The 21,199-nt window shown below is 42.8% G+C and overlaps 1 protein-coding gene and 1 long non-coding RNA gene across 24 annotated transcripts in view; both read left to right on the forward strand.

The window, feature by feature from the left end:
- The window catches only part of LOC310745039, a 65,664-nt gene that overhangs the window by 12,308 nt on the left and 32,157 nt on the right, over positions 1-21,199 (forward strand). The window lies entirely within an intron of this gene.
- The window catches only part of CDC14B (cell division cycle 14B), a 120,638-nt gene that overhangs the window by 12,057 nt on the left and 87,382 nt on the right, over positions 1-21,199 (forward strand). For 16 of the 23 annotated variants that reach the window (XM_083576944.1, XM_083576925.1, XM_083576943.1 and 13 more), the window contains exons 2-4: positions 11,675-11,768; positions 13,804-13,879; positions 16,406-16,498. In XM_083576944.1, the coding sequence (XP_083433070.1) occupies positions 11,675-11,768; positions 13,804-13,879; positions 16,406-16,498 (263 nt within the window). Of the gene's footprint in view, positions 1-8,758; positions 9,330-11,674; positions 11,769-13,803; positions 13,880-16,405; positions 16,499-21,199 lie in introns of those variants that run through there. The other 7 variants (XM_083576940.1, XM_083576933.1, XM_083576935.1 and 4 more) reach the window with 3 other exon arrangements.

Here is a 21,199-nt window from a genome sequence, read left to right on the forward strand (position 1 = left end):
GGGATAAAATTTACGGCATGTAATGCCTTAAGAGAAAACATTATGAAAATGATATATAGGTGGTACATAACCCCAGTCAAGCTTGCAAAGATTTACCATGTGCCTGACAACAAATGTTGGAAATGTAAAGAAACTGAAGGTACATTTTTTCATCTTTGGTGGACTTGCCCGAAGATTAAGGCATTCTGGGAAATGATCTATAATGAACTTAAAAAGGTATTTAAATATACTTTCCCCAAGAAACCAGAGGCCTTTCTCTTGGGTATTGTCGGCCAAGGGGTGTTAAAGACGGATATAACTTTCTTTATGTATGCTACAACAGCAGCTAGAATACTCATTGCGAAGTACTGGAAGACGCGAGAACTACCCACACTGGAAGAATGGCAGATGAAGGTGATAGACTATATGGGCCTGGCAGAAATGACGAGCAGAATCCGAAACCAGGGAAGAGAAGCAGCGCAAGAAGAATGGAAAAAATTTAAGGACTATTTAAAGAAATGTTACAAAGTTAACGAAAGTTAGAATGATGTTGGACTGGAAAGTAAATGGTTACTATTAGCAATGGTTATGATAAGGAGAATAAGGAAGAATAGTCTAAATTTAAATTAAAATAAGGGAAGATTTGCTGAACAATCGATAAGAATTTGGAATACAGAAAGGGGAGGCATGAGGAAGTCGGGGAAGATAGGATATGAAATCAGGATATGAAATGATACATGTTTTTGTTTTGTTTTTGTTTTTGTATGTTTATGTTTGTTATATTGTGTCTATATGGAAAAATAAAAATATTATAAAAAAAAAAAAAGACAATTAGGTCCAGTCGTGGCTGACTCTGGGGTTGCGGCGCTCATCTCGCTTTACTGGCCGAGGGAGCCGGCGTACAGCTTCCAGGTCATGTGGCCAGCATGACTAAGCCGCTTCTGGCGAACCAAAGCAGCGCACGGAAATGCCGTTTACCTTCCCGCTGGAGCGGTACCTATTTATCTACTTGCACTTTGACGTGCTTTCGAACTGGTAGGTTGGCAGGAGCAGGGACCGAGCAACGGGAGCTCACCCCGTTGCGGGGATTCGAACCACCGACCTTCTGATTGGCAAGTCCTAGGCCCTGTGGTTTAACCCACAGCGCCACCCGTGTCCCTCAAATGGGCATACTGACACTTAAAAGTGACTTTGTCCTGTCCAAATAAAAAGGTCATTTGTTATGTCACATTGTGATCAACATGCCGCACAGCAGCCATGGACTAGGTATGTCCATTTTGCTGCTTATTTCACATCACACAAAAAAAGGGGGAAAAAAGATTGTATATTTGTGTGCCAAATCCTTTGGCAGACCACAGTACATAGCTAGTGGTTTTTGTTCAGCTTGGGATAGCCTAAGTCAGGGGACGGTAAAGTTTTTGTGGCTTGGGCTGGTTCACAGTCCCACAAATACCTCGGTGGGCCGGAGTGTGTGCACGAGCGCACACGCATGCGCTATTTCTGCATGCATGTGCTATTTTCTTTCCAGCGCAGAGGAGGCATGCACAGCTTCCCATTGGCTGCAGGAGCTTCCTGCAGCCAATGGGAAGCCAGCCAGCGTTGCGGAAGGTGGTCCCTGCTCTGCTCCGCGCCAGTTTAGCGCAGTGCATGGGAGCCAACTGAGCAGGCAGCGGGGGTCCATGGGCCAGTTAAAAGATCCCCATGGGCCAGTTGTGGCCCATGGGCCTTAGGTTGCCGACCCCTGGCCTAAGTAATGCATGACTCTCTTATGTGTGTAGAGTTAAATTCACTCTGAGTGCTTCTGTGTCAGAATACATGTTACAAAAAAGCTCAGTATAGCTGGGACTTTGCATATTTCCTGAGAATATGTCTCTGATTTTTCTTGGTGTTGAGCTGGTAATAGAAGATTGCAGTGATGGACAGGGAAAGTGTGTCTCCGTGATAATCCCAATACATGTCGCTCAGCAGCATGTTCCCTTACATAAATTATTCCAGAATCCAATAACAAATCTGATGCAAAAGAAGAACTTTAAAATTTGGCTAGGAATCTTGCTCTGTAAATGAAATGGTACCCAAGTGCCTAAATTTATCAATACTTATTTTGCTATTTTTGGAAAGTCAAGCCTTTTCCCTTTCATCTGGGGGGCAAAGGGCATCTTGCTAATAGACTATAAATAATCAGGGCATGAAGGTTCCCTTTTCACATTTATTTTAGAACTTCTAAGTTCAAACCCAAGTTCAGCTGTACCCCTAAGGCTGGTTTCTTGCCTGTGGCATCTGAGTTTATTAAATGAAGTCAAAAAGTCATAGAATCATAGAATCTTTGAGTTGGAAGGGATCCCAAGGGTCATCTAATCCAAGCCCCTGCAATGCAGGAATCTCAGCTAAAGCATCCAAGACAGATGGCCATCCAACCTCTCTTTAAAAACCTCCAAGGAAGGTTCATGAAGGTTCACCTATATCTCAGTGATGAAATGTCAGTCGTGTGCAACCCAGACATTCTCTGAAGAGATCCCTTTGACAATCAATCAATCAATCGTTTTTCCTATAACTGGGTGCACCAAGCAACCCCAGTTGTTTAGCTTTTCAGGGGGATGCTTCTAAGAGGCTAATCTGCATCACTTGGCATCAAAACATGCTACTTTTGCTGCAGACAATGAAAGCTGGCTTCTGTATCCTCCTGTAAGCTTTAGCTAGATGCCCTCCCTTGCATCTATTCTCCCCTGTTCCTCTAAGTCAGGCTTCCTCAGCCTCGGCCCTCCAGATGTTTTTTGGCCTACAACTCCCATGATCCCTAGCTAGCAGGACCAGTGGTCAGGGATGCTGGGAATTGTAGTCTCAAAACATCTGGAGGGCCGAGGTTGAGGAAGCCTGCTCTAAGTGTTTGTTGTTTTGATCTTGGGACTAGAAAGGGACCAGCCAGTGCATTTCTAAAGGGGGCGATTTGCAGCTTTTGCTCAAATTATTTCACGTCTACCATTGCTTTGTATGAAAGACCAGTATTATCCTTATACTATTGATAGGGGGAGGCTGAGAGTGGCCTTCCTAAATATGTAAACCATGTCAAGATTTGTACCAGAGGCATCTTGACCTGCACTGCCTGTTGGTAGCCAACCTGTGTCACCTACCGAAAGACTGCAGACAGCCACCCTGTGTCACAGACTGCAGACTGCTCTGAGCACTATCTTAAAGGCCTTTTAATATTGGATCAAATGCATTTCGCTCACTGCAGAGTTTGCCTCTGTCTTGGCCTCTTGCCTAATATGTTGAAGTAAGCTGTTAAGATGGGCTTTTGAAATGATAACACAGCAAGATACTATTGCTCCACTTGGTTTCTGTAGGATACACCACATGGTTCAGAGGAGATCAACATCAGTTTATAAAGGAATGTTCATGTGACCTCCTCAGGCATTCAAAGGACGTGTAAGGGGTCATGGGGCGCCAAGGGCTAGCTCCCCCCGACCTATGCACCCAGCAGCTATGCTCCACCTCTCACCATCTTTTTCTTCAACACACGAGAAAGGGCTCCACACACATATCAACATGCCTTCATATAGCTCATCCACATGAGGGGAATCATTCTGGGCCTGTCAGAATTTACCTTTACTATGTTTCAGTGTAAGTACATGGTAGAGAGTCCTGTGACAAAAAAAATCACAGCTCCAACCTTCTATCCCTGTAAGAATTCTTTGTCTGCCAAGGACTCGTACTTCCGTAACAACAACATGAGCAAAGCATGCAATTCGAAGCTTTGCAAAGCATGCAATTCAAAGTACACAAGCACATCTGGCAGGAAAGGCAGAGAGCTATCTCCTCTGAAATCTGCTTCGGTGGACTAGGAATGTGCCAGGTATCATTATCCTACCTAAGCCATCCAGGCTGGAGCTGCAGCCTAGAGGGCATCTTTTCATCAACAGAGGCAAATGTACCTGGTTTTCAGAGGAACCAGAACTGGTGGCACAGAGGACAAGGTGGCTGGAGACCCTGATTTGATCAAATCTACTTACAGCAAGTCACTCGAGTTGCAAAATAAAAACCATTTTGCTGAAATCAATGGGCAAATTTCCACTGACCTTTTAAAAATGGATGTAAATTGTAGAAGCTTGCCAAAAACCTGGGCATTGCAGTGTACAATGCTGAGCTGAGAATTGCAGCTGGTGGGGCTTTTTACAAGGGTTTGAAAATATATGTATGGAACAGGTAACATACAGAAATAAAAGGAACATGACCTGTGTAGATCCTAACTAAACTTCAAGTGCACCAAAATATTTGGTGGTTCCTTCCCCCAAGAAGAAGAGGGCTAAGAAGTCTTTTAATATTGACAGTCTTGCCCTTCCCCAAAAACATGGAGCCTGATCCTATGCACCTTTACTCTGAAGTACATCAAATGTACTGAGTGAGGCTTATTGCTGAATTAAGTGTGCCCAGGTTTGGGTCAGAGTGGATTTCCCATTTGTGAATATTTACTTAGTACAAAGTGTTCCATAACTCAAGGATATTGCTCTTTAAGTGTCTGTTCTGATTATTACAAGGCTGTCTCATGACAACCATTAGTCACTCTCTTAACTGCAGCACTTACCCTGTAAATATTGATAACTGCTTTACAGAAGTGCTGAAGTCTCAAAGGCACAAAATGAGCTGGAGCTCTTCCCAAACGTGTAACGAAATTAAAGAACTTTCAGAATTAGCTGTGGATGGATGCAAAATGAAAGAGTGACTAGTGAAATAAGGAATGTAACTATTTGTTCCTCTTAGGCTTCAGGTGTGTTGCACTGTGGAAGTAGAATGTATCTTAACGGGCAAAGGTAGGGTCATGTACCATTTTATCAATGTTGTGATAGTTATCACAAACACTGTAGCTTACATCCGCACTTCAGTAAATGCATTAAAGTCACTTACTTTTTTAATATGGACCCTGGATCCCTGAGTGGTGTGACATTACTTGAGAACAGAGACCTTGGGCAAGTTATCTTGGATAACTAAAATAGAAATAGTGATGTTACTCAGAGTAGTCATTAAGAAGGTGGTTGTAATGATGAAAGAGATTGTGATTGTGCCAAACCTTTAGCTTTTGGTATGGTACATAAAGTGAGTTGCAGTACTTTTCAGTTAGCATGCTAAAACAAATATTTGATATCTGAAGAAACTGTAAAACATTGACCCCCTCCTAAATAAAAGTGTCCATTTTTGGCTCGCCCTTTGAAACTGTCCTCTGTAGACACATCTATTATGGAAGGGTTTAAACATTATTATTTCTACATTTGGTTTCTTTCATAGTAATAGGTGTGGTAAGGAATTGTAAAAATGTTCTGCCATGAGCATTCCTTTAAAGTTAGCACCCTAAAACAACATCTCCACACCCTGCAATTAGCGTCTTAAAACTGCTAATACTTCTTTCATAATGTTCTGCCACTTGCTTGGGAAGAAGCAAATCCTCAGCTTACAAACAAATAAGCACATGATGTTTTCTTTTTACCCATGGATTTTCCCTTTGATGAGTAGCAAAATGAGGAAGTGTGTGTAGCATGCAGAAGTGAAGAAAACTAAAAGATGTAATTCTAAAAAGGCTGTGCTTTCATAACTGAGATACCTCTATGCTTCCAGCTGTCATAAGAAAGCCGCAGAGATAGTGCAGAATAGTGCACACCCCGGAAATGATCTCTTTCAGCTTCTGCCTTCTGGAAGAAGGTACAGGGTTATAAAGACTAGGACTAGCTGCCTGAGAAACAGTTTCTATCCAAATGTGATTTTGGTTTTAAACGCAGTGTAAGGTAGTCTCTGTGGGAGTATATTATATTTAATTATGGGGTATCAGAGTTTTTAGGGGGTTAACCAGGCTGGGATAGCAGGCTTGTTGGTTTTTGAATGTCTGATGTAGGTTTTTTTTCAATTTCGTTGTTCTGTATGGGACAATGACAATAAAGATTATCGTATTGTATCTCACATGCATTCCTCCCTTAGTCTGCAAATAGTATATCCCTCCCCATAAAAAGTTTAGGAACATAGGCAAGTTTCTAAGTAAGACCACCGATCAGTTGAGCTTGGTACTATCAGTGCTGGCCACCTGCAGCTTCCCAGGTTTCAGACAGAAATATTTTCCAGCCCTACCAGAAAATGCTGAGAATTGAAACTAGGATCTTCACCATGACCTATTGGGAAGGGCAGATCCTGACAATACTCCATTCATCCGTGGCGAGTCTCACAGTAAAGTTCTATAGTGTGAAAGCTTCCCTGTGCCCCTCTGAGGCCGCATCTTGCTGCATTATACTTCTATATGTTTTCTCAGGATGTGTGCATCATTCTTTAATCTGAAATAACAACTGTTGTTGTTGTTTATATCCCACCCATCTGGCTGGGTTTCCCCAGCCACTCTGGGCAGCTCCCAGCAGAATAGTAAAAACACAAGATAAACACTTGACAGTCACTTGAGATAGAACACAAAGCAGTGGCGTAGCGTGGGGGGCGCAGGGGGGGCCGGCCGCACCGGGCGCAACATCTGGGGGTTAGGGTTAGGGGGCGCAAATCCACGGTTTAGGGGGCGCAAATTACTTGCCTCGCCCCGGGTGCTGACAACCCACGCTACGCCACTGACACAAAGCATCACACAAGCCAGTTTCCCTGTTGCTGACAAAAAGCCAATTCATTTATTAGATTTCCTAGCTATGGAATCACACCTCCGAGTGCCATTTTCTTTTCCAGGGGAATGCATGCACTGTAAATCTCAACATGCATTATCAATTCCCCTCCTTTCTACATTTAAAGGTGGGAGTCTGATTTATGGGAAAGCAGCTCACACGTGGAAGCTTTGATAGACAGAGAATTGGACTAGGACACTAGTTCAAACGTCTGGGTGCGCTTAGCAAGTTACTCCCTATGTTTTTGCTCTCGGTAAAATGGAAAGGTTAGCAAGCCATACCATAAAACTCTTGAGGTTTGCATAGCACTTTGCTCATGCTGAGGTGCCAAAGAGGTGATACTTAGTGTTTATACAGTGCTATGAAATGTTCACAAGTTAACCATATTGTAACTGTTTCAGCAAACCTGTAACTTTGTTGTTGGCATACATCTGTCTCTAGAGACAATGGAGTGTGCCTGGGGGGCAGGGGGGCCTACCCTTCAGTGCCTACCCCAGAAGGAGTCATCACCCCTAAGGTACTACCCCTCCCCTAACACCCCATACGCCTGTAAATTAAATTAAGATTATTGCCCCCATTTTACAGAAGGGGCTGAGGTTGCGAGAGAGACTCTTGTGTGGCTTCCAAGGAACCATACTAGGGAATTGCACTGCCCCAGTGGCGTAGCGTGGGGGTGCAGGGGGGGCCGGCCGCACCGGGCGCAACATCTGGGGGTTAGGGTTAGGGGGCGCAAATCCACGGGTTAGGGGGCACAAATTACTTGCCTTGCCCCGGGTGCTGACAACCCATGCTACGCCACTGCACTGCCCCCCCTTTTTATTGTGCAATCCTGCGCATGGTTCCACAGAAGTAAATCTAAACTGTACTTGTGCATTGCAACTTTTGCCAAAGCTATGCTGGAGCATGTGAAAGTGAGAGTATTCTCAAACAATATACACAAAGTATCAAATGTGGTGACAGTAATAATAATGCAAAAAAAACACCACCACCACAAACTGGCTTATAAGTATGAAACCAAATTTACTAGAATAATAGCTAGAATAGAGATAGATTTGTAACTATTCAAGCAACAAACATACCGTACTAAGGTGCCATGTGCAAAACAATGGCTGGAGATACTGTAGATACAAGCTGTACATTTATCCACTCCCATGTTTACAGCATCTCCAGGCTTTGTTTTGCACATGGCACCTTAGTACGGTATGTTTGTTGCTTGAATGGTTACAAGTCTATTCTAGCTATTATTCTAGTAAATTTGGTTTCATACTTATAAGCCAGTTTCTGGCGGTGGTGTTTTGTTGCATTATTCTCCAACAATGCCTTCCAGCTAAAATGTTTTGAGGGCACAGTGGTACCTCGGGTTAAGTACTATAATTCGTTCCGGAGGTCCGTACTTAGCTTGAAACTGTTCTTAACCTGAAGCACCACTTTAGCTAATGGGGGCCTCCTGCTGCTGCTGCGCCGCCGGAGCACGATTTCTGTTCTCATCCTGAAGCAAAGTTCTTAACCTGAAGCACTATTTCTGGGTTAGTGGAGTCTGTAACCTGAAGCGTATGTAACCTGAAGCGTATGTAACCCGAGGTACCACTGTATTTGGGAGCCGCCTTAAGCACCTCATATTGCATAAAGGTGGAATATGAGAACTCTTACTTCTGTTTTTTTATTATTATTTTAAAAACCCATTATTTTGTTAAAACACACCCAAGCTTTCCGCTTGTGAAACCTTAGCCATCTGTTGCTCTCTTGTTTTAGTCTGGAACAAACCATACCCCCCCTATTTCTCTGAGGAGACTCAAGATGGCTACGGGGCTGCGATAAAAATGTCACGGACTCCCACAGCCGCTCACATTCAAATCAGCAAATCCCAGCAGTACAAAAGCAAGACAGAAGTTTCCAGAATGGCTGCCTAACTTCATTGAAATTCGCGTTGGTTTAGCGCGGGCCAAGAAAAGCAAAGAGGCAGCGGCGGCGGGCTGTTTTTGAGTTTTGTGGCTTCGCCCGAGGTCCCTTGGAAGCCGGCGAGCTGCGAGAGCCTGCCTCAGATATGGTCGCGGAGGGGAAAGGGGGGAAAGCGAGCGAGGCGCCTCAAATGTCGTCGTGGAGGGGAGAGGTTTCTGGCCGGCGCGCAAGCCTGCGCGTCGCCTCAGAGCCACAGGCCGGGCGGGCGGCCGCCCACCAAGGCATGGAGCTCTGCCTGCCAAGTCACTGGGCGAGCCCGGCTACTGCGTATCCCCCCGCGGGCCGGGCCAGCTCTCCTGGCGGCGGCTGCTGCTGCTGCTGGGCTGGGGGAAGAAGGGCCGTGCCCCGCTCGGAACGCGAAGGGCGGCCGCTGCTGCCTCCGGCTAGCGGGAGCGGCTCTGCCCCGTTCGCCAGCCAATGGCAGCCGCGGGGAGGCCTTCACCGACGGGGGTGGCTTTTCTCCTCCAGTCGCCTGCGCTTCCCCGCGGCCGCCGGGCGAGTCCCCCACCCCTCGGGCTTAGGACCGGGCGCGCTCTCGGCCGCTGCAGCGGGAGCGGTGGGGGCTCCGCGGCGTGTTTCTGAGGAAAACTTTCCGGAGAGAGAGCGCGGAGGGAGGAGGAGCCCTTGGCTGCCTCCCCGCAGCCATTTCCAGCGAGCTCTGCCTCGGCTTCCCCAACCTCGCCCGCCTTTGCTCTTCATGCCTGTAAACAATGAACGCCGGGAAGGACTTTCGCCTGTGCGCGGAGGTGGCGAAAGGTGAGGAGGGGGAAGGAAGGCTTGGGAAACGGAGCCGAGAAGGGCGGGCGGCGGGCGGGTTTCCTTGGCTCGACTTTTTGGCCCTTTAAAGACTCGCAGAAGTTTCCCGGCCAGCGTCGTGTGAACCCGGGACGCCGGCAGTGGCGTAGCGTGGGGGGTGCAGGGGGGGCCGGCCGCACCGGGCGCAACATCTGGGGGTTAGGGCAAATCCATGGGTTAGGGGGCGCAAATTACTTGCCTTGCCCCGGGTGCTGACAACCCACGCTACGCCACTGGACGCCGGGCAGCAGGGCGACTCCTCGGGAGCTGGTGGATCAGGCCCCGCCGGGGTTAATTTTTGCCCCCAATTTTTTTTATTGGTTTTCCAAATTTATCACAAACATAGCCAGAAACATATTAAAAAAAAATCAACAAACATATATCCTAACTGTAAAAATTCCACTTTTGTTATCATTGTTGGGTGACTTCCTTGAACTGAGTTTCCATAGAAATCATTGTAGCAGTTTTCCAAAACTAGTTTCACATAAAATGTACTTGATCCATTAACATCTTTCTTCCTTTTCATTTTGACTTTTATCATTCGACAACATCACATATTTAAATCCTAGGCCAATCTGTTACTCGCAAGTAAGTTATCTTAACATATCTAACTAAATAATCTTTAAATTTCTTCCATTCCTCTTGATACTCCTCCTCCTTCTGGTCGCGGACTCTTCCGGTTAGGTCGGCTACCTCTGATAAATCCATCATCTTCATAAACCCGCTGGGGTTTATACCCTGTTTGCAAGAAGTTTGGCGGGGGTGAAATACAAATGACAGTCTCGCAGCAAGTGTCGTTGCGTAACAAAAGGGGCCCCGAACTTTCCTTTCCTCGAGCTTCGTCTTTTATATAAGCCGTTTAAATTTGGCGTCTTTGTTTGGCATTAAATGCAATTGGTTTGTGGTTATTAGCTGCTTTGCAAAAAGGATACAAACTGCAGGCTGCCAGCAGCTGTCTGTCTGCACATGGGGGTGGGTGGGTAGACTGCGTTTGTAAATACTGTGCACACGCGAGCAAGCAAATCTGCTGGTGCAATACCCCATTGCAGGGGAAATAAAACAGAAACCTCAAGAGAACAAAACGGATGAATCTGAGAATACAACCCAACCCTAGCTATGTAAGCTCCCTTGACTTCAGGAGGGTTTTCCTCCGTGCTCTAAGGCTAGGATGTATATAATTCAAGGCCTGTGACTCTTCCAAGTAAACATGTTTATTGCTGTGTTGCACCACGGCCTTACAGGTATTTACTCGGAAGTAAGTCCCCTTGGAAATGGCTAGGGCATCCTAGTGGGGCAAAGACTAGTTGATTTAAATAAATTTGGAAAAGAATCCACTGGGATCCTACAGGCTGGCATGCTCATCTGTTTGGTTTGGAAATGTTTTAGAGTGCTGCTTTTGTTAATCAAGAGGCTTTTGTGAAATGATTGTTTTTCATTCAAAAGAGAACTTAAAAAAAAAAAAAAAAAGCTTCTCATTCTTCCATTGCAGTTGCATTTCATACTTCCTCCAGTAATTTAGAGATAGCCGTAAGGGTATGATCAAAGCCACTAGTTTGACCTGTGCTCTGACCCAAAGAGACTTTTAAGTGAATAATAACCTATTTTCTTTGTTTTCCCCTCCTCTTTGCCTTTAACAAAACAAAAACAAACAAACAAAGTCCAAGGCACACATTTTAAGCAAGTTTGATTACATGTAAATGATGTGAAGGGGAATTTGCTAGACTAAGAGTAGGGTTTCTAGACCCACCACAATGTCCACCTATTAGGTGTGGATATCTACCAGGGAAAGTCTCTGCATGTAGTGGTATTGAGGCACAGAGGGAGGAAAAGCCTAGGCTTTTTCTTGCAAATGTCCATTCCTATAATGCGTGGATGCTGGAGTGGAACCAGTGTCATTGCGCAAGCGCACAGCCCTGTTCTACACATTGTTCCCCTTAATAAAACGCATACATGAGGGCGGCTTTAGTAATGTATGATTTCCTTCTCACAGTGAAACTAAGTGGTGTTCTGGTCTCTGAACCACCCTGTGAAGTAGATTGGAAGAACTTTGCCAGAAACTGCCCACTGAGCGACATAGGTCAAAGCGGGTATGAGCCTGGGCTCCCTACATCCAAACACAGCATTTTGGTCACTTAATTCACCACCATGACCAGTTGTTAATGTTTTATGTTGCCTGGCACAAGAGCATATCCGGGGGTTTTTATATCTGCTGTTTTAACTCAGTTCAAATAGGATCAACATATTTGTATGCAGATATATTGGCTTTCATGACAACTACTAGTTTCATGCCTGTTTTTCAATTTCAGATCGTGTTTATTTTGCCATTCTCTTCCACAAACCAAAGAGTGGTAGCTCAAGCACACATTATTTCTGCGTAGATGATGAATTTGTATATGAGAAGTAAGTATAATATTATTCCCTTGTTCTTCAACACAGTGAAATAAAGCAGCATGAGGATGTAATAGGAATCTTTATCATAATAGGTATTATTATAATATCCCTGTCCCTGAAGGGAAAATATAATGGGAGAAATTCAGCAAAGCACTACGGCGATCATTCAGTCAGTGCAAGTGTTTCAGCTTGCCAGACAAACCTTTTCCCCTCTCCTCCCCCTATACACTGTTCTGGGTGTTCTCCCACCCACCCTCTGGCCCATAGGTTGAATCTGGCCCATAGGATCAAGTAAGATGGTTGAAGGTAACCAAACAATGTAAGAACATCTCTGCTGGACCAAACCAAAGGACTGTCTGGTCTAATATCCTGTTCCCCACAGCAGCCAACCAGATGCCTATGAGAAGCCTAGAAGCAGGATGTGAAGGCAAAAGCCCTCTCCCACTGTTGTTCCCCACCAGTGGTATACTGCTGGGGAGCCATACTGCTTCTGAGCCTCTGTTGTCTCCACCATGACTAATAACCATTGATTATTCCATTACAGTGGTACCTCTAGATGCGAACGGGATCCGTTCCAGAGCCCCGTTCGCATCCTGAAGTGAACGCACCCCGTGTCTGCACGTGCGCGGGTTGCAATTTGCCGCTTCTGCGCATGCGTGTGACGTCATTTTGAGCATCTGTGCATGCGCGAGCGGCGAAACCCAGAAGTAACACATTCCGTTACTTCCGGGTTGCCGCGGAGTGCAACCCGAAAATGCTCAACCTGAAGCAACTTCAACCTGAGGTATGACTGTAATTAGTTTAACCAAGAAAGTAGCCATCACTAGGTCTTATAGCAGCAAATTGCATATCCCCAACTAAAAATTAGCAAGGTTCTTGAGGGACCACTTAATACTTTATACACACACACACACAGTTCTCATCTCAATTTCTCCTCATAGCAACCCTGTGAAGTAGATTAGACTGGGAGTCCCAGTAAACTTATTGGCTGAGTGTAGATTTGAACCCTGTTTTCCAGGTCCTAGTCCAGCACCCTAGCTACTACACCAAACAGGCTCTCAAAGCATATACATAGATGATATTTTAAATAGCCTTTAACTGGTACATTTCAGAAAACGATTGTAGATGATGCCAGTGCCATATTATGAAATTTGTTGTCCATGGACCATAAGTCAGGGCCTTGTTAGCTTGCATTTTATAATATGGTCTTCATGAAAACAATTTCAGTTTCCCTTGTTAAAAAAAAAGCAGTCATGCAGACACAAGAACAGATGGTCTTAACTGTTCATCAGCCTTTCTGTGGATCACCTGAATAGGCCACAGTTTGAGGGAAAACTGTGTGTAACCAGTATAAACTGCTTAATCAAGATTCGGTATCTTTGCTACGTCATTGCAAGCATCCTGTTTTCTGAAAGAAGACAGGCTCAGATCAGAGGCTTCTTCAGCAAGAAATACGTAGCATCCTTTGTGGGTTGTCTTTGGTAGATATTCCTGACTTAAACACCCACAGCAGAGGCTGATTGGTAGGAGGCAAGGACAGAATAAGAATTATTCAGAGATCCAGTGGGCAACTTCCACCTTATTCAGTTCTTGTCATCTTCAGTATATATTTTAATTTGCAACGGAAAGGTTTTGAAGGGTTTTAACAGGGTGCTAACAAGCTTTTGTAATTGCTGCATTGTTACCTTTCAGACTGACTTTTCCTAAAACAATTGTCTGCAAATTGTTTTACAGAAAATTCCCAAATTGTTTCAACACACACTGACATTGTAATCCAGTAGACACCGCAGAGCTGTTTTACAATATGTATGAGGGTTACATAATTGTTTTTCCACCGATAATTGCAACGTATTCGAACAGTAATCTAGAAGTGAATCTGAATAAGTGGTATGTCAGCTATAATGCCGGGTTATGTGGGCAGTGCTGGCAGAGTTGAGGAGGGATGTGGTTCTTTTGAACAGCCATTTCAACCAAAGTATTTCAGTTTAAGCGAACTTTTTTTCTTCTTCACCCCTCTCTTACCCACCTGCCCCCTTTCCCCAAGTTTCTATGCAGATTTTGGCCCACTCAATCTGGCAATGATTTACAGATACTGTTGCAAGCTAAATAAAAAATTGAAGGTAAAAATGAATTTGTACTCAATGGTTTGTATGTTATTATGTTCCTTTATGAAATGTTGCTGGGAGTGAACATTATTCACTTGAAGTTCATGTGTGCACTGTTTTTACTACGTTATATTCACTGGCAGAAAATATTTAAAGTGAAAGGGATTTAGGTTGGTGTTCATATGGGTAATCCAGAGAATATTGTGTGTGTGTTTGGCAAAAGGGTGGGGAAGAATAATGTGGTAGAACTTGCTTGCTTTTATGTTGGAGTACAAATAACAGGGAATTCATTCTGTGGTTAATGGATAAAGGCAGAAGGCAAGAAGCTGAAAACCATGGAACTTAAAAGTCCTCATGGTATCACAGACAAAATAAACTTACTAGGAAACACTATTTGAAGTGCCCCATCCCCCTTGGAATTCCTTGTTTCTGGCAACCTGCCAGTGTCTGAAGATAATATGTATTTCAGTGGGTTTTATCTTTTTCATTAAAAAAATAAAATCTTAACAATGTTTGCCAGTACCTCTTGACGATTAAAATACTGGTTCTTTATAATAAACATACCCTGTTGTTTTTAACATTTTAAGGAAAATGTATCTTGTACTGTAACGAAATGGGTGGGATTCTAACCTAAGTCAAATATAGGCCCCCCATAGATGACGTGCGGCACCCACACAAGGGATCAAGTTGTAGCTCCTTGTGGACCATCATTCAGCATTACGTAAGAGGCAAGCCAAATAAAAACATATGACAAAAGTTCTGAGGCACTCTGCCCTAGTCTATTCAGCGGCATTTAATCTTTTGATCAATATAAAATTGAAAATTACTTACGTAATGGAATTTCCCCACACTCAACTCTCCTTGTGCATCCTGTGCTCTCCCTCCCCAAATACATCTCAGAGAGTTGGGGCAGGGGACCCAGAGCAAATTTAGGAGGTGTGTGAGGAAAGGAGGGGGAGGGAAAATTATGTTGCACAGCCAAAAGTCCTAGCGGAAGCGCTTCTTGGATTACCTCCCTAAGACCCCCAAAGTTAGGCTGTGGTCTCCCCTTTAAAATAATTAGGAAACCAACTCCCCAGATTCCACCTCCGCTGTAATGTTGGAACAAATAACTAGAAGAAGTAAAACTAGTTTTGTTCCTCATGGATTCTGTGAAGGCTAAATACATCTAGTTGCTGTTCTTCCCTGCTACAGATCCTGCTACAGATGACCACAAGCTTGTAATCTATTTTCTTTTTCCTTTATGATCAGATGGAACAGTTGACAAGGCAATCTGTTATTTTCAAGTTTTTACAAAAATAATACCCTCGGGTGTTTTATAGAACTGTAGTAGTATATAATGGCAATTAAGCCTTAAAACTGTACTATGTAGTAGTGTGAGGGATCTTGGAGCAGCCAGCATGCTGAAGAAATTGCTCATCCAGTCAAACAAATCATACTATTTCCCAGGCTTTCCCACATTTTTTCAAGTTATTTAGTGCAAGAATATCTGATAGTAGATGGGGAAAATGTCTATTGGGAAGACATTGCAGAATAAAGAAACAGAAGCTGCAAATATGTTTTCATTCAGCCTTTGAAATGCTGTTGCAAAGTTAAACAGTGAAAACTGAAGTTTGTGACTCAGCAGTTACACACAGCTGCAAGACTTAAAAGTGATGTTTGCTGTGGAGATCTGATAAATTGTAAGTTTGGAATTTGAAGTACTATGTGGAGGAGCTGGTTATGGGATTACTCTTGGATCTTCACATTCCAATTACTCTGCTTGGGCCACATTAACACCATACACTTAAAGTGCTGTGAAAACACTTTTAACAGTCATTGCACCATTAACAAACGACCATCCCAGGTTTCTTTGGGGAAAGCCATGATAGTTTAAAGTGGTATCGCAGTGCTTTAAAAGTATGGTGTGAATGTGGCCTTGTAGTAGTTATTTTTCAGCGAACAGGAAAGCTGTGTGCTCAGGAGCTAGAGGTTTATAAGAGCATGTCTAGAGAAGGACAGCAGTACAGGTTCAAATTTATGTTAGGGTGTGTGTGTTTTTTTGCTCTTCTATAAATGACTAATGAATCTCTGAGGTGTGTAAATAAATTTCACATTGTCTGGTACAATTAAAGTTTACAAAAGACCCTTTAAAACAGCAAAGTTGAGGAAATTGCTTCTCATAATAACCTCATGTTTACACAAGTTCTTTTGTTCCTGACTCAAACACTTATGTTATATTGTGGACTTCAGAATTGTTTCATTAAATTATATTTTAGCTTTGGATATTTGATCTTCTAGCTCATTTAATTTTTTTCTTCTTACCATTTCAACCTTCATTACTATGTATTCTGGGTCCCATTGTCCCTCTTTGTTGTAGAAAGGCATTGACAAAGAAGTAATTATTTGAATTATGTCTTAAATAAAATGTAACAATGTAACTACGTGTTACCAAATGAGGCTGTTTTCTATGTGTACTTACTACTTAAATATGACTCAAATGCAACTTTTTATAATGCAAGGAGTTGGATTATAACTCCATTGTTTATTTCCTTGGTACAGTCCTTTACCATGTTAAGAAAGAAGATTGTTCATTATACTGGCTTTGATCAGAAAAAGCAAGTCAACGCAGCCTTCCTCATAGGCTGTTACGCAGTAAGTATTCTAATGTTTAACTTTAAACTGTCAAAGACCCACAAGCCTGTGTCGTCCCTGCCCCCTCATGTCTAGTGGTCAAGTAACTTGTGGTTCATGTCCTTTGCCCCCAGTTTAGGAAAAGGAATGCATTCATAGTATAAAACTGCTTTACAGTTTTATCCCTAAGCCCATTTTCTTTCCCCATTTCCCACCTCACTTGTTGCTGCTGTTACTCTTATTACTAGATATATGGATTTATTTATTGCCAGACCATTTTGGCAAGCTCACCTGCCTTGCGAAACCAGATGTCATATATGATACCGTGTGAGACAGGTGAAGATGTCACTGGACCTACAAAGCCTCAAGTGCAGTTCTTTGCAAGCCCCAGTGCTCAGCTGATCTGTCCTGGCTTCCATGCACAGATCAATGCAAAAACTAGTCACCTGGTGGTCATTGTGATGTCAGGTGATTGACAGATGAGTCAGGGACATCAACCTGACAAGCGGGGTTGTGAGGAAGATGAGGATCAGGCCCAGTGCTTTTCTTCTAGAAAAAAAGGTGCCAGTACTGCGTACATTTGAATACCCCCCAGGAAAAGAAACACTGATTAGGCCCACTGGTAGATCTAGTTATACTCTATTATAAACAGTCCAGGGGTTTGAAGTTTTGAAGAAGAAGAAGAAGAAAGACTTTTTTAAAACAGCAATTGAATTGGGACAGCTGGGAATTAAGTGGGGCTAGTTTGAGGGAGCAGTGTTAAAATACAATGGAGGACAAACCATTCCCGTGAGGAATAGTTGTGTTTTTACTTTTAATTTCTTTTTGTTGGGAAATTTCAAATACAAAAAAGTAAAGTGAGCATAATGAAAAACATAACCCACAAAGCACACAGGTGTAGACTTGGGAAGGCAGAATAGCTTTGACACATATCCATGGCACCAGACCAAAGCATCCTTCTAGAATGAACCCTGTACGACTGGAAGCGTAATCCCATATGCATCAGTATTAATGAAGGAAAAAGAATGGGAACCATGTAATAAACCAAATTCTGTTCAAGGAAATCCTGGGTTTCCTCGGACACGAAGGGGTACATCAATGAGCCAATCAGTAATGGTGGACATGCATTCCTGAAGAGCATCTTGCTCATGATTGCCTCCTGGCACATGGGTGCAGTGGCACAGAAGGGGCAGTGTGCATTTCTAGGGTGAGGGGTGAGCTTTCTCTCACAGATCATATTTCTGGAAAAGAATGGTACATTTCACATTAACACTTCCATCCGAAACATACTTTCTTTGAAATAAGTCTTGCTGATCGGCAAGGTGTTCACATTCAAGTAAATGTGCTGAGAATTGCAGCCTTAGTGTAATTTCTAGTATATGATTCAGTTAAGATTTGTATGTGGAAAGTACATTTCCTTCAAGTAACCACAGAGGTCCAGCAATGGGTACAGCAGGCATGGGGAGCTTCAGACTTGGGACTAAATGTGGCCCTCTATGCCTCTCTGGCCCTTGGAACCATGCTCTCTCCCTCTTCCCCAGGCCACATCCATCATTGGCACTGCTGGACATACTCCTCAAGTCCGGAATATGAACTTGAACTGTGTAACCATGCCTCTTGCTTGCTTGGATGAAGGGAGGGGAAATTAGGGTTGAACACTTTGAGTTTTGAATGGATGGAATGGACCACACTTTTACCTCTGACCCTGCCCATCACAAAAGATTCTCCACAAGGGACTCCAGCTGTTAGGCTGAAGAATGTTATCCACCCCTGGGGTAGAGGGCACGTTATTTGTGTGGGCTGTACTTTTAGTCCAAAACCTAAGGAGGAGTCACCAGCTTGGGTACACCTTCCTTCTCTACAGCGTACTCTAGAATCCCTTGCAATGTGCCGAGCTGCTTAAATGGACATCCCAATCTGAAAAGAGTTCTGTGCTGAAGGTAGAAAGTTGGAAAATAATTTTTCTCAACGGTAATGCTCCTTCTGATACGTCCAGGCTGCACAAAGCTTAAATTGCTTCAAAAGCTTCTTGAACTGTAACTTTACTTTTTTCATACCGAGGATACCTTTTGTAGACAATATGTTTTGGATCCTTCTTTCTCCAATCTCCAAAGGGATATAAGCTGCTCTGTACAGTGTGGCTTGATTTGCTAACTGTTTCTGAAAGTCGCATGGTGTGTCCAGAATTCTTCTCCAGCTGAGTGGAAGTTCAGCTTCAGCAGGATTTCCGTTCAAAGAGCTACGTTATTCATACCCTGTTAAGCAATGATCACACGTTGGCATGGATATGGTTCTTGATTTGTCCTGTCCAACTTAGAACAATAAACCCTGCCTACACTGGTGCATTATGCAGTTGTCGCAAAGTAGGAGAAGTTAGAGCTAGAAGGGGATGTGAATGCAACTGTATGTGTGGTCCTCTCCTTCCAGAGCTATCCTTGCAATTGCTATATTGCAGGCATCCCCAAACTTGGCCCTCCAGATGTTTTGGGACTACAACTCCCATCATCCCTAGCTAACAGGACCAGTAGTCAGGGATGATGGGAATTGTAGTCCCCAAAACATCTAGAGGGCTGAGTTTGGGGGTGCCTGCTATATTGTATTCTTGAACATAGTTTCCCCATGCGATTCTTTGATTTTATTTGCCTTTAGATTTCTTAAATGTTTGGTCAGTTGGTTAGATTATTTGCAAAACACATTTTGTCTAATTAAAAACGTGTCTTCAATTAATTGCAACACTTTTTTAATGTTAATTAATATAAAAGCTTGAGATAGCAGGTGTAATTTAAAAAAGAGATATTCCTTCTTGACTCCTTTGGTGATTCCTGCTGCAGCACATGCATACACACACCATCTAAGACAAAACAAATCAAAACAAAAAGATTGTTTTCTTTGGGCAGGATTCAATTTATGAGTCGTGTCAGTGGAAACACAAGAGCCAGTGCTTTCGTGGCTTGCCTTGTCATATGGAAGCATTCTCAGTGTTTCCATTTTGTGGGAGTAATTATAACAAATTCAGGAAGGAGCAGCATTTGTATTTAATGTAAGAAATGTGTCATTTTAGTCCTGAATCACTGCTGCCTAGTGGAGCTTTGTATTTCTAAGCTGTTTTTACTGTTTAGCTTTAAATTTTTGCTTGATGTTTATAGAGGACAACTTGAACGTTTTCCGTGGGACTGGGATTTTAACCAGAAAGTAGTAAATCTGTTGTGCTAATTGTCTAGTTGTTGTGGCTGTTTTTCTAGACATTGTGTGGTGTCCTTTACGCACAGAGAATTTGACAGTTCTCAATATGGCAAGTTTTACTGTCTTCCTATTATTGATTTCTATGACTGGAGCTGTATGAAACTAATAGTAATTGAATAGAAATTTGATAAATAAACAAACACTGTAGAGTTCTCTATTTATTATCACCAGAATGTTAATGCTTTCGAGTATACTCTCTAATGGTAAAAGGAGTTACAATAAAATATTTGTTGTTGTTTTTCAATGTTTTGTAGGTGGTTGTATTAACCTACTGATACCTTGACATCCCCCCTTCAAAAAAAGAAATGATATATTTCACATACCCCTGCATGAATGTATTAAATGCATTTTTAGATGTTACTCTGGGGCTGTTGATTTCAGATACATCTAAGAATAATACGTAATTATGCAAGTGACTACAGCACTGCAAATAGTGCTATTCCTACAAGTTTTATTTTGGAAATAAACAGAGAACCAAAGAACTGAAGGATAGTGAGAGTGTTATTGAGAAAATATTAGACATGCCTTGAAATCAGTGGTCCTTGAATGCTCCAGTGAAAATTGGGTTTACAATTCAAATTACCACATATAACCACATATAACCTTAAGCCAAATAAGGCAAAATCTCAAATTAAGAAAACTGTTTATCATACCTGTTTTATCTAGAATGTTTTCAGAAAATGAATCTGAATGTGGTGTTCCTTCATTTCATGAAGATCATGAATCATTAATGGCATTTTCATTTATGTTTTCAGTGTTTGTAGGTGATGTAGTTTCTTCCGTTTGTCTTTTCCTATCAGGCCATTTGCTCTCTTGGATCTTTCAATAAGAGTTTCTTGTGGTATACCGTATCAAAAACTGGGTTATTTGGGGACCTGAACTTTAGAAACAGAAGAAAGAAGCGTTTCAAATAATGTGCAATAACTCAAAATAATTAATGGGACGGTTAAACAATCTGTTAGTGCCTTGAACATGATTTTTGGGTAGGTTTCGTCACTAATCATCTGTATGTAATTGTGACATATATTAAATTGAGCAGCATGTGTGTGCTGCTGGAAAAGGATATGTGACAACCTTCATTGACCTGGTGCTCTTCAGATGTTTAACACACCCATCATCCCTGACCATTGGTCATTATGACGGCTGGGACTGAGACTGGGACCGTAGTCTGAAACATCCTGAGGTCATCGCATTGAGGGAGGCTGATACATGGAATATTTGGTAGCAGAGTAATGATAAGTGTTGTGAAATAAGACATCATAGCTTTAGTTTTGCTCAGTTAAAATACCAGCCTGTTCATACTTAAAAGGCAGAACTGCATTAGCTAGAGAGGTTTATAGTTCTTTGTTAGCAGATAGAAATATACTTTGAGATTACTTCTGAAGTGGGTGCTTTTGATCTCCTCTATTATTTCACGGGTTAATATCCTTTCTTCTGACTCTCTCTGTCTGTTTTAATTCAGAAATAGCTCCTGTGTGT

The sequence above is a fragment of the Podarcis filfolensis genome (assembly GCF_964270895.1).
Source record: "Podarcis filfolensis genome assembly, chromosome: 11".
Taxonomy (NCBI): Eukaryota; Metazoa; Chordata; class Lepidosauria; order Squamata; family Lacertidae; genus Podarcis; species Podarcis filfolensis.